General features: G+C 45.1%; 1 protein-coding gene across 1 annotated transcript; it reads left to right on the forward strand.

Moving 5' to 3' along the window:
- Nucleotides 1-1172: 1172 nt before the first annotated feature.
- LOC132210069 (uncharacterized) lies at nt 1173-14634 on the forward strand. Its single transcript, XM_059649312.1, has 4 exons — nt 1173-1276; nt 8131-8209; nt 10836-10893; nt 11740-14634. Exons 1-4 carry the CDS (start codon nt 1195-1197, stop codon nt 14632-14634), a joined length of 3114 nt encoding a protein of 1037 aa, XP_059505295.1. The 5' UTR covers nt 1173-1194.
- Nucleotides 14635-15730: the final 1096 nt, after the last annotated feature.

The raw sequence follows: 15730 nt of genomic DNA on the forward strand, positions 1-15730 counted from the left end.
CATTCTTAATGACTACTGACAAAACAATCTATTATCTATGTGGCACCACTTCTATTGCCCAAACTAGTGGGTCTAAGCCAGGTGGGTCGTAAAACTACCGAAAGCCTGAAATAGTTTGATTCCAATTAAAACGGAAAGTGTCGGGACGGGCGAACAATTTATTCACGGGAGGCCGGTTGGTGATTTAAAGGTGATTTAAAAGAGTTAGGCTGGAGCTGTATGCCTCAGAATTCAGTAGTTATTTCAAACTCAACCTTGGTTCCCAGGCTATGGGAAACGTAGCAGCTAAAAGCTGTAAGGACGGCTGGTTTGAATTGGTGCCTTTTCACAATGCTCATGCACCCAGTTTACCTGCTTCATTTACTTTCCCCATCATGAGACAAACCACAATCATCGTTTTTAAAATTCACTTGTGGAATGTGGATGTCGACGGCTGGGCCAGTATTTATTAGCTGTCTGCAGCTGCCCAGGAGAAGGTGGTGGTGATCTCCCTTCTTGAACCACTGTAGTCCATGTGCTGTAAGTTGACTCATATTTCCATGAGAGAGGGAATTCCAGGATGTTCTCAGTGAAGGAAAGGTGCTCTATTTCCAAGTGTCTCCCAGGATGATTCATTGACTTTAATTGTATGCCACCAGTTGTCAATGTCCCGCACTGCATTCCAGTGCTGTGATACGGTTTAAGAACCCTCCAGGAGGCTCAGAGACAGACTATTCAAACGGCAAAGAACGCCAGCCTCCGACTGTTTAAGTCAGTGCTCTGAAAAAGCCCACAAATGCTCATTTCTACGAGACCCTGGATGATTTTCCGCCTGAAAGGCAAAAGTGCTGCTAAATGTGGCCAGGTTTCAAAAAATAGTTCAACAGACAGAAATGCAAATCGATTGGTCATGTCGATCAAAAAGTAAACAAACTTTTGAAACAAAACACTATTAATCAGGACAAATGCAGTGCAGATGTGACATTCTGTGTTATAAGGTTGGTGCATATTATACAGCGTCACCAATGTTTAATACAAAAACTCACAACATTGTTTCTTGGAGTACAGGTGGCTATTCTGCGCACTCATTCTGTGCCAGCTACTTACAAAGCTCTCCTAATGAGTTGTAGTGTTGCTCTCTGCTTGATGTTATGATTACCATCTCAACCTTCTTGATATTTTCAACATCATCTCAGAATGCGCTGACTCTGACTCATGGATTGGAAGCTGTGCTACTTCTGGCTCGTGTCTTTTCTATTGGTGTGGGAGATCCAGGCTCCTGGGAACAATAATGAAGGTGATCATTACAACGTCCTTGTTTGTCTTTTATTGAAATCCAGGCTGATCCAACACCCCCACATACGTGTGTCAATGTTTTACTCATGGGACCTTAGACATTAGAATAACCGTGAAGGGTTCATGGATAGAATTGACAGTAATTTTCTGGCCTGCTGTTGTTTGAGCTGATGAAGTTGTTCCTGGATATGAAGTATCTTCGTCGGACATCTGATCCATATCTTCAGCATGTAGAGACATCAGCAGTATTTAAAGTTGTTGCAACTGTTTTCTTGCATTACTGTATCTGGCTGATGCCATCAAAACTCCTCAGCCACTTAGATAGCTTTGCAAACATTATTAGCAGCGATTGGCCATAATCTGGAATGTACTGCCTGGGACAGTGAAGGAAGCAGATTCAATGACAATCGTCAAAATGACATGACTATAGACATGAAAAGAACAAGGGCTATGAGGATAGAGCAGAGAAATAGAAAAAAGTAATTGAATTTGCTTGTTGAAAGAGCAAGCATGGATATGAGGGGCCTGATGGCCTCCTACTAAACTGTACATTTCTAACTTCCTACGATTTAAATCTAAGTATTAGGAATAATTTCTAGACCAGCTTTCACATAGAAATAAATAACTTCCCGTAAACGGAAAATGTAAAGTACACTCCTTGTGGAGCATCAGCAACCAGTTAATGTCGCTCACATACCCACATCTATTCCAATTTTGCGAGCTCCTGCTCTTTGACTAAGACAGAAAATTAGTGCATCATTACTCCTAGATGTAATCTCTCAAGGAATACAGAGTCATCAAGTCATACAGCATGAAAACAGACCCTTTGGTACAACTCATCTATGCTGACCAGATATCCTAAATTAATTGAGTCCCATTTGCCTCATTTGGTACTTATCCTTCTCAACAATCCTTTTTATCTGCACATCATGATGCCTTTTAAATGTTGTAATTGATTCAGTCTCCACCAATTACTTAGGAGAGTTCATTCCACACACACACCACCCTCTGTGTGAAAAAGTTCACAAATCTTACAAATCTTTCACCTCTCACCTTAAACCTCTGCCTCTAATTTTGGACACCTCTACCTGGAAAAAAAGACCTTGTCTATTTACTGTATCCATGCCCATCATGATACAATAAATCTCTACAATGACACCCCTTGGCCTCCAAAGCTCCAGGGAAAATAGCCTCAGCCTGTATAGCCTCTCCCAAGAGCTCAAACCCTCTAACCGCATCAAGACCCTTGTAAAACCTTTCGGCACCCTTTCAAGTTTAACAACATCTTTGAGATCATGTATTAAGGGAAAATATATAGTTAATGGCACTACCATTGACAGCATTGATGTCCAGAAGGATCTTAGTTCATTGTTCCATGAAACTAGCCACATACACAGGTAGGGTGGTAAAGAAGGCATATGGCATGCTTACCTTTACTGGTCAGGGCATTGAGTACAGGAAGTTCAGTTGCAGCATTATGAAACGTTCGTTAGGCTGCACCTAAGAATACGACATTCAATTCTGGTCACCACATTACAGGAAGCATGTGGAGGCTTTGGACAGGGTTCAGAAGAGGATTGCCAGGATGGTGTCTGGATTAGAGGGTATGAGCTTTAAGGAGAGGCTGGACAAACTAAGATTGTTTTCTCTGGAGCAGCAGAGGCTGAGGGAAGACCCAACAGAAGTTTATAAAATTATGAGAGGCATAGTTAAGGTTGACAGTCAGAACCTCTTTCCCAGAGTTGGAATGCCTTATACGGGAGGACATGCATTTATTGTAAGGGGAGAAAATTCAAAGGAGATGTGAAGGACATGTTTTTTGTCACATAGTGGTAGGGGATTGAAATACGTTATTGGGGTAGCGGTGGAGTCAGATGCAATAAGCACATAAATAAGCAAAGTATAGAAGGATATGGACGTTGGGCAGGCAGCAAGGATTAGTTTAATCTGGTGTTATGTTTGGCACAACATCGTGGATCGAAGGGCTTGTTCCCGTGCTGTACTCGTCTATTTCTGACTTTCGCACAGCAGGGAGACCAGAACTGATTTCTATATTCCAAAAGTGGCCCAACCAATGTCCTACAAAGTTGCAACATGACCTCCCATCAATTATATTCAATAACTGACTAGCAATGGCAAGCGTATCAAATACATTCTTCACTACCCTGCTTACCTGCAACCCCACCTTCAAGGAGCTATGAACCTGCACCAAAGGTCCCTTTGTTCAGCAACACTTCCCAGGGCCCTATCAATAAGTGTATAAGATCTGGTCTGATTTGCTTGACCAAAATGCAACCCCTCATATTTATCCAAAATAAACTCCATCTGCCCACTCATTGGTCCATTGGCCATCTGATTAAGGTCCCGATGTGCTCTAAGATAAACTTCTTCACTGCCTATTACACCACTCATTTTGGTGTCATCTGCAAGCTTGCCATTCCCCTTATATTCTCATCTAAATCATTCATATAAATGACAAAAAGCAGCGTACCCAAACCCTGATCCTTGTGGCACACCACTGCTCACAGTCCTGCAGTCCGAAAAACAACACTCTACCACCACCCTCTGTCTACTACCTTGAGGCCATTTTTGTCTCCAAATTGCTCTCCCTGGATTCCACATGATTTAACCTTGCTAAACAGTCCACCAGGCGGAACCCTATGGAACTCCTTGCTGAAGTCCATAAAGTCAATGTCCATTGCTCTGCCTTCATCAATATTCTTTGTCAATTCTTCAAAAAATCTCAATCAAATTCTTGAGACCCGATTTCCCACAAACAGATCCATGTTAACTGTCCACAATCAGTCCTTGCCTTTCCAAGTATATGTGCATCCTGTCCCACAGAATGCTCTCTCACATCTTACCCGTCACTGATGTCAGATTTACTGCTCTGTAGTCCCCTGGCTTTTCCTTACCACCGTTCTTAAATAATGGCACCATTTTAGCACCTTCCAGTCTGTTGACGCCATATCCGTGGCTGTTGATGATACAAATATCTCAGCAAGGGGCCTGCTAGTCACTTCTCTAGCTTCCCACAAAATTCTGGGATACGTCTATTCAGGTCCTGGGGATTTATCCACCTTCATGCATTTTAAGACATCCAGCAGCTCACCTGCTTTAATATGGACACTTTTCAATGTACCACAATCTATTCCTCCATGTTCTCTAGCTTCCATATCCTCGTCCACATTAAATATTTACATGCAATACAAGTTTAATATTTCAACCATCTCCTATGGTTCGACACATAGATGGCATTGCTGTTCTTTAAAGGGCCCGATTCTCTCCCTCGTTCCTTTTTTGCCCATAATGTGTTTGTAGAATTTATTTTGGATTTTCGCTGACCCTATTTGCCAGAGCTATCAGATGTCTCCTTTTTGTCCTCCTGATTTCCCTCTTGAGTACACTCCTACTGCTGGTATAGTCCGCAAGGGATTCATTCAATCCCACCTGTCTGTACTTGCCACAGGCCTCCTTCATTTTCTTGATCAGAGCTTTAATTTCCCTCATCATCCAGCATTCTCTTCACCTTCCAGCTTTGTCCTTGACACTAAAAAGAATATACTGCCTCTGGACTCCAAGTTAACTGTTTTTTGAAGGCCTCCCACTTTCCAACTATCACATTACTTGTAACTAACCTCTCCCAATCAACTTTTGAATGTTTTTTGCCTAATACCATCAAAATTGGCCTTACTTTATTCTACAACTTTAACTGTTAGATCAGGTCTATCCTTTGCCATCACTATTTTAAAGCTAATACAGTTATGATCACTAGCCTCAATGTGCTCTCTCACTGACACTTGTTCTGACGTAATTCCAAGAAAATGTTGGGTTTTGCTCCTTCTCTAGTAGGTATGTGCACATACTGACTCAGAAAATTTTCTTGCACACGCTGAACAAATTCCTCTGCATTCAAATCCTCAACATTATGGCAGTCCCAGTCTACACTTGGAAAGTTAAAATCCCTTACTATTACAACCCTATCTTTCTAATAGATCTTTGAGATCGCCTCACAAATTTGCTTCTCAATTTTCTGCAGACTGTTGGGGGAGACTATCGTATAATCCCAATACGTTCCACCTAAACAGCTTCACTGGACATACTGGAAGGAGCATCCTCCCTAAATGCAGCTGTAATGTTATCCCTGAACAAAAGATGTCACTCCCCCTCCTCCCTCCTCCCCATTTCTATCATTCCTCGATCTCCTATAGCCTGGAACAGTAGCTACAGTCCTGCCCTTCCCTGAGCCATGTTTCTGTAATAGCTATTGACATCCCAGTCCCATGTTCCCAATCATGTCCTGAATTCAAGATAACAAGGTGTAGAGCTGGATGAACACAGCAGGACAAGCACCAGAGGAGCAGGAAAGCTGACGTTTCGGGCCTAGGCCGTTCATCAGAAATGGGGCAGGGGACGGGGATCTGAAATAAATAGGGAGAGAGGGGGAGGTAGATCGAAGATAGATAGAGCAGAAGATTGGTGGAGAGGAAAGAGACAGGTCAAAGAGGCGAGGATGGAACCAGTAAAGGTGAGTGTAGGTGGGGACGTAGGGAGGAGATAGGTCAGTCCAGGGAAGACAGACAGGTCAAGGGGGTGGGATGAGGTTAGTAGGTCAGAAATGGGGGTGTGGCTTGAGGTGGGAGGAGGGGATAGGTAAGAGGAAGAACAGGTTAGGGAGGCGGACATGAGCTGGGCTGGTTTTGGGATACGGAAGCGGGGGGTCAGATTTTGAAGCTTGTGAAATCCACATTGATACCATTGGGCTGCAGGGTTCCCAAGGGGAATATGAGTTCGGGTAGCATCGTTGTGGCACTGCAGGAGGCCCAGGATGGACATGTCGTGTGTGGAATGGGAGGAGGAGATGAAATGGTTCACGACTGGGAGGCACAATTGTTTATTGCGAATTGAGCATCGGTGTTCTGCAAAGTGGTGCCCATACCTCTGCTTGGTCTCCCCAATGTAGAGGAAGCCACAACAGGCACAGCGGATACCGTATACCACATTAGCAGATGTGCAGATGTACATCTGCTTGATGCGGAAAGTCTTCTTGGGGCCTGGGATGAGGGTGAACGAGGAGGTGTGTGGGCAGGTGTAGCACTTGCTGCGGTTGTAGGGAAAAGTTCAGGTGTGGTGGGGCTTGAGGCAAGTGTGGAGTGGACAAGGGAGTTATGGAGAGAGAGGTCCCTCCGGAGAGCAGACAAGGGTGGGGAGGGAAAAATGTCTTTGGTGGTGGGGTTGGATTGTAGATGGCAGAAGTTTTGGAGGATGATGCATTGGATCCAAAGGTTTGTGGGGTGGTATGTGAGGACGAGGGGAATTCTTTTTTGGCTGTTATTGTGGGGACGGGGTGTGAGAAATGAGTTGTGGGAAATGCGGGAGACACGGTCGAGGGCATTCTCGACCATTGCCAGGGGGAAGTTGCGGTCCTTGAAAAACAAGAACATCTGAGATGTACAGGAGTGGAATCCCACACTCTGGGAGCAGATGCAGCAGAGGCAAAGGAATTGAGAAGAGGGGATGGCATTTTTGCAGGAAGGTGGGTGGGAGGAGGTGTATTCTAGGTAGCTGTGGGAATCAGAGGACTTGAAATGGATATCGGTTGATAGGTGATTGCCCGAGATAGAGACAGAGAGGTCCACGAAGGTGAGAGAGGTGTTAGAGATAGTCCAGGTGAACTTTAGGTTGGGGTGGAAGGTGTTGGTGAAGTGGATGAACCGTTCGAGTTCCTCGTGGGAGCACGAGGCGGCGCCGATACAGTCATCAATGTAACAGAGGAAGAGGTGGGGTTGAGGTGCCAGTGTAGATATGGAAGAGAGATTGTTCCAGGTAACTTATTGGGCCCATGAGGGTAACCATGGCCACCCACTTTGTCTGTAGGAAGTGGGAGGAATTGAAAGATAATCCCTCTTCCTCTACTTTCCATGGAGAGTACTTCTTGGCATCAGATGTACAACACACCCCTTCAAGAGAAAGTGGGTAGCTTTATGTGAAAATTTGATTTACAATCTAACCGACTCTCTTGTTTCTGCAAACTTTGGCACTCATTCAGCCAAATTCACTGGACTTACACTGATGAAATTAATGCAGACCTAATCCTGTAAGAGCCCCTTAAAGATTGACAGAATATTTTAGCAGTTTATTTGACAGAGAGTTTCAGGAATGTCTTACATGTTGCCCTAAGAACTGAGTGAAGTCAGTCACCTTTAAAGGGGGATCATGATGCACATGGAATACTTTACAGGAGATACAGGGAGAAGGTGAAAAGAGGTAATTAGTAAGATAGAAGATATATGTGGTGAATAAGCATTGGTATAGACCTGTAGGTAGAATTGCCTGCTTCTCCGCTGCAGATTCTAAATACAGTCTGTTCACCCACAGTTCACACCTTCCAACAAACACACTTGTCAACTTTGCAACTACTTGAGAGAACAAAGTTGCAGTTTACTTTGGAGTGCAAGGCTTCAGGAGGAATCCATTTCCAACAAACCTGCTGCCCAAACTGTCCAATCTCTGCCCCTCATTACAACATTCAAGTCGCATTGTCAACCATTGCTTGTATGATTCTCAACCCAACAGCCAAACTCTGGGTAATACACAAAGAATGACATCAATGGTTTTAGACTAAATTGTCTGTAAAATATGTGGCTAAATGACCATAATCCATTCAATTGGGTTGTGACATGTGTTTAATATGACATTGTTAACAAGTATACCTTGCAGGTTGGGCTGAAAACTTGTCGTTTATTCCAGCATCTTGGGATGAACCAAGGTTACTGAATACATACCCACTGCATGTAGGATAATGGTTATTATGTGGGATGCTCCTGTCACTTAAAACATCATTTTCTTCAACAGGAGTTCCAGACAATTTCCGATTCATAACTGAGCATAGCAACAACATTCAAGATGCAAAATGGATGGTGGAAGAACAGAAGTAAGTAGACAACAATAATTATATCTTGCACAATATGGTTCCAAATCCATTTCCACACTTAATGGAAAGATATATCAACAAGCTGGCTGACATATCTAATAAAGCTTGGGGTACGTACGTGTATATGTTCTTACCTGCTCAGGATGGAGATAAGCGACAGTGAAAAAATGGAATAAAACTTATCATTGCGAGTCAATGTCAGTCACAGAGTCATACAGCTCGGAAACAGAACAAAAGGAAAATCAGGAGAGCAAAATAAGGGAGCATAAAAGAATAAAAGCAGGTGAAATTTACGAAAATCCTCTATTCATTTACAAATACATTAAGGATAAAAAGAGAACTATGAAGCATTAAGGACCACAAGGATAAGTCGTGTGTGGAGCCAGAGGGCATAGGCAGTGTTCAAAATGAATATTTTGTGTCAGTGTTCATGAATGAAATGAATGCTGTGGATATAGAAATCAGGGAGAAGGACTGTGATCCACTGAAGGAAATTAGCAAACAGAGAGTAGGTCTTGAGTCATCTGGCAGGCTTTTTTATCTATAGATTCAAAGAATCCCCACAGTCTGGCAACAGGCCAGTCAGCCCAACAACTCCACCCTAATCTTCTGAAAATCATCCGATCCAGACCCTGCTCCCTACCCTATCCCTGTAACCCTGCATTTCCCATGGCTGACATACTGAACCTCAGCATCCCTGAACAATGTGGGTAATTTAGCATGGCCAATTTACCAAATCTGCACATCTTCGGCTTAAAAGTAGATGCATCTACAGGGCCAGATAAAACATATCGCCGACTGTTGAGCGAGATGAGGGAGGAAATGGACCATCGGAAATAATTTTCAATTACTCTTTGGCTACTGGAGTATTACCCAAGGACTGGAGGAAAGCCAATGTGGTACTGTTATTCAGAAGTGAAGGTGGGATAAACCAGGAAATGTCAGGCCAGTCATTCTAACCTCAGTGGTGGTGAAACTGTTGGAAGCAATTTTGAGGGACAGAATTAATCTGCCCTTGGATTAAGTCCAGCTGACAGTAAATTTGTGAAGGTGTCATCGTACTGATCAACTTGCTTGAAGTTTTTGAAGAGCTACGCAGGTGTGCAAATGACTTGGACATTTGACGTAATTGATTTGGGCTTAAACAAATCTTTGGACGAGGCCATGCATACGTGACAAGACACCGAATTTAAGAGCCCGTGGGATCCAAGGAAATGTGACAAATTGATCCAGGATCGGCTAAGTAGCAAAAAGCAGAGGGTCATGATCGAGGGGGATTTTGGAAGTCCGTGTACCTCAAGTGACGAAACATACAGATACATGACTGAGGCGAATAAAATTATGAGGGGCATAGATCGCATACCCAGGAAGAAACTTATCCCCGAGGTGTGATCAATGTTCAGGGGTCATAGATTTCAGGCAAGGGCAAGAGATTTAGTGGGGATGTGAGGGTGGTGGGAATGATGGCTTTTATAAGTATTCAATGTACACTTGCAAGACAAAGGCACACAAGGCCATGGGCTGAGTGCTGGAAAATGGAGAATAGTTAGGCTATTGTTTTTGTTCAGCATAGAGCTGATGGGCCAAAGGAAAACTGACAGAACTGTGGATGCTGTAAATCAGGAAAAGAAATAAAGTTGCTGGAAAAGCTCAGCAAGCCTGGCAGCATCTGTGAAGGAAAAAACTTGAACTTGCTCATTAAAGAATAGGGCTTGTCTGTTCCTGTCTAAGTCCCTGTCAATCCACAGTTACTGCTTAACAATGCCTTTGGCACTGAAAATTAACTTACACAGTTCGGAGTCTCATTTTATCAGATTTTTATTTGTTTCAACAATTATTTCTGAAAAAGTGAAAAACACTATTTTGATTTGGCTCTCATTCTACCTTCAATCTCTCAATGTTTCTTTCTCTACTTCGTTTCCCTTTCTACAACTGATTTGATGATCAATTCAGTAACTTAATCAATCAATTCTGTTTCGGACATCCTATTCTTTAAGAATTTTTTAAGATGATTTGTTAAGTAGGGGCATAATTTCTTCTTCTGCCCAAATGAGGCCCAGCTGCTCTCAACAGGGCACTGTGCTGTGCTAATGTCTCTTTAACTGCAGTATATTCAAGTGCAAAGCTCTACAGGAAATCTATGGGCAACTTCTAACGTATCAAAATATTCCTTCAGAACAATATCCTGTGCAATTAAAATTGCCAGTCACACAAAAAATCCACATATAAGTAGACATGGAGAGAAATAGTGCAAATAAATAAATGTAGCATGCAGGCCAGGCACCGACAAACAGGTACAATCAAGTACACAAACTTGAACAATCAGCCTCACAGGCATTCCTGGAAAGATATTCAGATACACATGGGCATACTCCAATCCCTCACAACACATTCACATAATCACACATACAGGTAGACATACACAGACACACATGCAGACACATAGACAGGCACCGACAGACAGGTTCACACAGACACACACACACATCCACATACATACAAAGCAATGGAAATATATCAAACACTCAAAAAAACCAATCACACAGAACTCAGATATATACATATATTTGTACAAAATACAATTTGCATTTCAGATAATGTTTACATTTACCTTTTTGTTTTCTAGAAAAGCACGCCAATTATTGAACCACTGGAAAGATGCAGATGTGACTGGCACATCAAAGGTACAAAGGTCTTGAATCAAATGCCATTAATACATTGATTGGTCCAATATTACTTTTCCCCATGAATCTTATGATGCATGTTAGATTTGGAAGAGGAGGAAGTCTGTCACCACATACTGTTGTTCTAGATAATTGTTAAAGTGATCAGGTTATTGATGCTCAAGGGAGATACATAGACATCATGTGAATATAGAAAATATCACTTTGTCTATTAGTACAACACATCATTTAATCTGCTCTCATGAACAGAGAGGAGGGACATAACAACAATTTAATATAAAACACACACATATTATCATTTTTGAAGTGTTTAAACATAGGTCACTTGATTTGGAACTCATTGTAAACCATGTTATTCAATGAATCATTTCTGAAGAATCGAAAGCTTTGCCAACACATTGGTCATTTTACTGAACTATAGACATGTTCCTGATGTGGAAATAAAACAAAAGTTGTCAATACAGTGAGTTGATTTTTATGACAGAAAATGAGAAATGCTACAAAATGATTTTAAAAATTCTCACCATCGGAAAGCCTTAGAACTCCAGCATAACCAAGGCACAGGCAGATTCAGACTTTCCTTGGTTTCCACAACACTTCCCACAGCCAAGCATATGTTAAACATCAGGAGAACCTCCCATGTATTGTTTCCCTCAAGCATTCATCCCCTACACCTTGATTCTGTTACTTCTGTGTAGGGGTGGGAGAAGTATTTGGATTACATGATGCCAGTCCCATATGAGGTCGAACTCAGAGTGGAAGTCAGCTATTCCATTCAACACACTGTTGGAAATTGGACACTGGACTTTTTCATAGAGTCTCCCTTTCTGTTCGTTTCCCCCTTAGGTAAACAACAACAATTTGCAGGAAGCTGGAGGGGAGAATGATGCCATCTTCCCAGAGGGTAAGGATCACACGGTGATCCTGAGGATGGAACCTGATCAGATTGTCACAGATGCATCTGACTCGATCTACAACAAGCAGAAAATCCATGCCGGGGAGTACAGGACCTTGCTGAAATGGAACGGCCAAGAATTCAACTTTTTGAAATCGACATTCCAGGGGAATGCCCCCGAGGTGACCAGCCGCTCAAAGCTGGTGGTAGTTGGCCACGGCTCAAGCCAAGAGAACACTTTGGGAGGAATGACCGCCCATCAGCTGTCCAAGACCATCCTCACTCTCCGTGGAGCTGAATCGCCTCTCGCCTTCCCCAGCAAATCGGTGCAGTCACTCAGCCTGGTGGCTTGCAATGTCGGCGCAGGCCCTGAAGGCGAGCAGTTTGTCCGGGATCTTCTCATCGATCTACGGGACCATGAGCTGGAGGTGGGCTCCCTGTCGGCCCGGACCGCTAAGGTCAGCGTCCTCCCGGACGGCACCAAAGTCACGTCGGATCCTGGTGAAGACTGGCTCAGGCATGAAACCAGCCACCGGCGTCAGGTGAGGCTGGGTGAAGACAACCAGCTGGAAGACCTTAGTGATGAGGACAGCTACTGGACACACACATATGACCCAGATGAAGACATCCACCCTTTGGTGGACCAACCAGGACATTTAATTTGGCACATTGACGGAGAAGAATACCTGGTCCCGGACACGAAGCTGGATGATATCATTCAAAGTAAAACTAAACAAATATTTGATATGGCCGAAGGTGTGACGGTGGAAGAAGTTGACAGGATAAAAATTTCCGATCAGAAACAAGAAACTGTTCGAGTGAGAGTATTTGAGACGTTTCAGCAATATCTGGCGAACGTCCTCGATCTGATCCGGGAAAGTCAAGTAGCGAGATACCGACTTCTCAGATCAGAATACAACATAAAAAACATACAGACGGCATGGCAAAAACAGCAGCTCCCTTTACCTGACAACATCCTGGATGAAAATGATATGCCTGTAATACGGGACGAAAAGAAATTGATTGATATATGGGACAGGATTGTCAACATCAAGAAGATGAAAAAAAGAACAAAGGACCAGGAAACACTAAATAAAGTGTACGAAAGTGTTGTGAATGGAATGAAGAAAGAAAACCGATTCATACAATTTGGTGAGTACACTTTGAAGATCAATCTGGAGAACTTCTATGTTGAGCCATACATCCTCCCGAATGGTGAAGCCCCACCAAGAGAGATCGATTTGACCTACAACGGGCTTTTAAGCAGCATGAATGCTGCTGCGTATTTCAAGCAGAATGCTATAGCCTGGGTGACTGGGGAGGCAAATATGATCAGTAATAATGTCAATGAACATGACGCCGTTATCGTGGCAGCGACCCACTTAGCGGAGGTGGCGAGGAACCCCAGGATGGTGCTGATGAACTCTCTGCTCTGTGGCCAGTCCCGAAATGCCCGTCAATTCATTGAGTCCCACCCCATGGCTCGGGGTGGCACGTGGGGGACCAACCATGCCAACATCGGCTTGCAGACAGTAGAGACTGACAAGGTGCGGGATCTATCTCGGGCAGTCTTAAAAGAATGGATGAGGAGTACTTTGTTCGGTTTCTCACTGACACAGAACAGCGAAAACCTGCCACCAAAGGCTGATCAGAATGATTTTGATCGCTACATCAACAGCGAGGTTTTCAATAACCTTCCAGAGATTCCAACAATGCAGACCTACTCCTACCAAAGTCTGAGCCGAGATATAGTTGACCATATGCGGCGATTGGAAGACTCGGTGCTAGGGAAGAGTCTCCGACCAAGAGTGGCTTTAAAAATGGCCAACGACATACAGTACTTAGAGCGGGAGGTGACACAGAGCGTGAAATCCCAAGAGGAGGTGGACAGGGTGGAGTATGAGGTTGTGCATGGCTCAGCACGCTTAGAAAAGGGAAGTTTAACTGTCAAAATACAGAGCAAAAGTGGCCCTTCTATCAGTAAGGAGCTTCAAGTCCCAACCAAAGTGGAGAAGCTCACATCAGAGGAGTTGCTGGATGAACATTTCCGGGGTCTGGGCCAGGTCTCGGAGGGTGGAAGCCATGCCATGGAGAGAGTTAACTATGCCCTGGGTGTCTATGGCACCCTCATGGGTTTCCAGGGGGCCCGAGAGTTCCTGGAACAGGGCCGCGATGTGGAGGGTGGCATCATGCTGGCACAAGGAATCCATGGGCTGGGCGAGCTGGCCGGTATCAATGGGGAAGTCTCGAGTCTTCTCGAGCGCTCTGCCCACCGTGCCCTGACCAGCATCGCCACACAGATGGAGGGGAAAGCGGCCCAGAGCCTCCTGGGGAAAATGTCCAAGCTGGGGAAGATCACAGAGGCACCAGTGCTCTCTACCGCCTTCGCCGCCTTCAACATTTACGAGGACGTGGAGAGGAAGAGCCCGCTCGGTTACGCCGACGCTGCGCTGGATGGTGCCATCTTACTGACGGGGCTGGCCGGGCCAGAGATGGCCCCTGTCACCCTGGCCCTGACCATCATCAGACTCGGCCTGGACCCGCTATACTCAGAGATCAAGAGCAGCCTGGAATCCTTACCCGCAGGGGCATCGACTGGTCAGCGCTGCCTTGCGGTCCTCAAGGGCATCGCCCTCGCTTTACGAGACATTGGCCAGAGCATTTTGGATGTGGCGGCTGAGTTTTCCCCGTGGTCCCTGGCTTACAGAATCCCACAGCTGGACGAGCGACATCGCAAAGATATGAAATTCATCGAGGAGCTGAAGAGCGCCGAGAGTTATTTCACCATCACTGGGGACACCCAAGCCGATGGGTGCCATGGGGTGGTTGATTTCTTATCCGGGTAGGATTCTGCCTTCGGGGGGGCACTGGATGTTGAGCTGGACGATGCCAATTGTATGACGGTCCAAATACCCAATCCCATCGGCTCTGGAACCGTGGAAAAAGTGCATTGCTTCTCCGCTCACTGCTCCGTGAACGACGTGGTCGCTGGCATTGGAGAGACCCACTGGATTCACTTGATTGAGAAATCGGTCACGCTGCTGTTCTTCATCCATGTGCACACCCGCGAGGTCATTGGATCCCTGACCGAGGATCGCAGCACACTTCACGGCTCCTACACCGGCAATTCCCAGCCGAACCGCTTCTACACTGTCCAGGAACTCCCCAAAGAAGCCAAGCTCACCTACTCCCTCTCTGACTATTACTACAATCTCCGGGGAAGGGGCGGGCAGGATGCCTTCTATCTCGGGCCCCAGAGGAGCAGCGTGCAGGGGGGCAATGGTCAGGACCTGTACTTCATCCCTGAGTGGGGAGGAGTGACCGATATCGATAATCACGCAGCGGACGGAGTGACGGACTGGCTCTTCTTCAATGTCTCTTTCGCTCAGATCTCTGCCAGGAAATCCCAGCAAGACCTGAGACTATTCTTCAGCAATCAGCATCAAGTGCGGGTCATGAACTGGTTCCTGGGCAATGAATACCGTCACATGAAGTTCAGGAGCAATGATTACATCACCTTCACCATTGGCGATGCCACCTTGAATGGCTGGATTCAACTCCAAGCAGTGTCACTCGATTTCTCTCCTATTGAAGACAAGCCAGAAACTGTTGACCTGAGTGAAGTGAGATGGAGGTCTGTCATCTCAGTGGTTGGCACTAAGCATGGGGATACCATCCGCGGCAATCATTTGGGCAACGTATTGCGGGGAGGTCAGGGTGCCAACTACCTGGAGGGCCGTGATGGGAGGGACACCTATGTGATCGAGGCTGACAAGGCCTGTGACACCATCAATAACTGGTCGAGCGACGCTGAATCGGACACAGTCCATCTGCCTTCCCACCACCAAAACCTTGCTGTGACTCTCAGGGACAACGGCGACCTGGAGATCCGTGACACTGTTTCCCAACAAGAGGCCTGTGTGATTCTCCAGAACTGGCGAG

The sequence above is a fragment of the Stegostoma tigrinum genome, chromosome 10, assembly GCF_030684315.1.
Source record: "Stegostoma tigrinum isolate sSteTig4 chromosome 10, sSteTig4.hap1, whole genome shotgun sequence".
Taxonomy (NCBI): Eukaryota; Metazoa; Chordata; class Chondrichthyes; order Orectolobiformes; family Stegostomatidae; genus Stegostoma; species Stegostoma tigrinum.

What these genes read in the sequence shown, in the direction of transcription:
- LOC132210069 (XM_059649312.1), top strand. Translation starts at nt 1,195, where the DNA reads ATGGATTGGAAGCTGTGCTACTTCTGGCTCGTGTCTTTTCTATTGGTG. An exon ending in TCCTGGGAACAATAATGAAG is followed by an intron (nt 1,277 to 8,130) that starts GTGATCATTACA and finishes TTTCTTCAACAG; the next exon opens with GAGTTCCAGACAATTTCCGA. An exon ending in ATGTGACTGGCACATCAAAG is followed by an intron (nt 10,894 to 11,739) that starts GTACAAAGGTCT and finishes TTTCCCCCTTAG; the next exon opens with GTAAACAACAACAATTTGCA.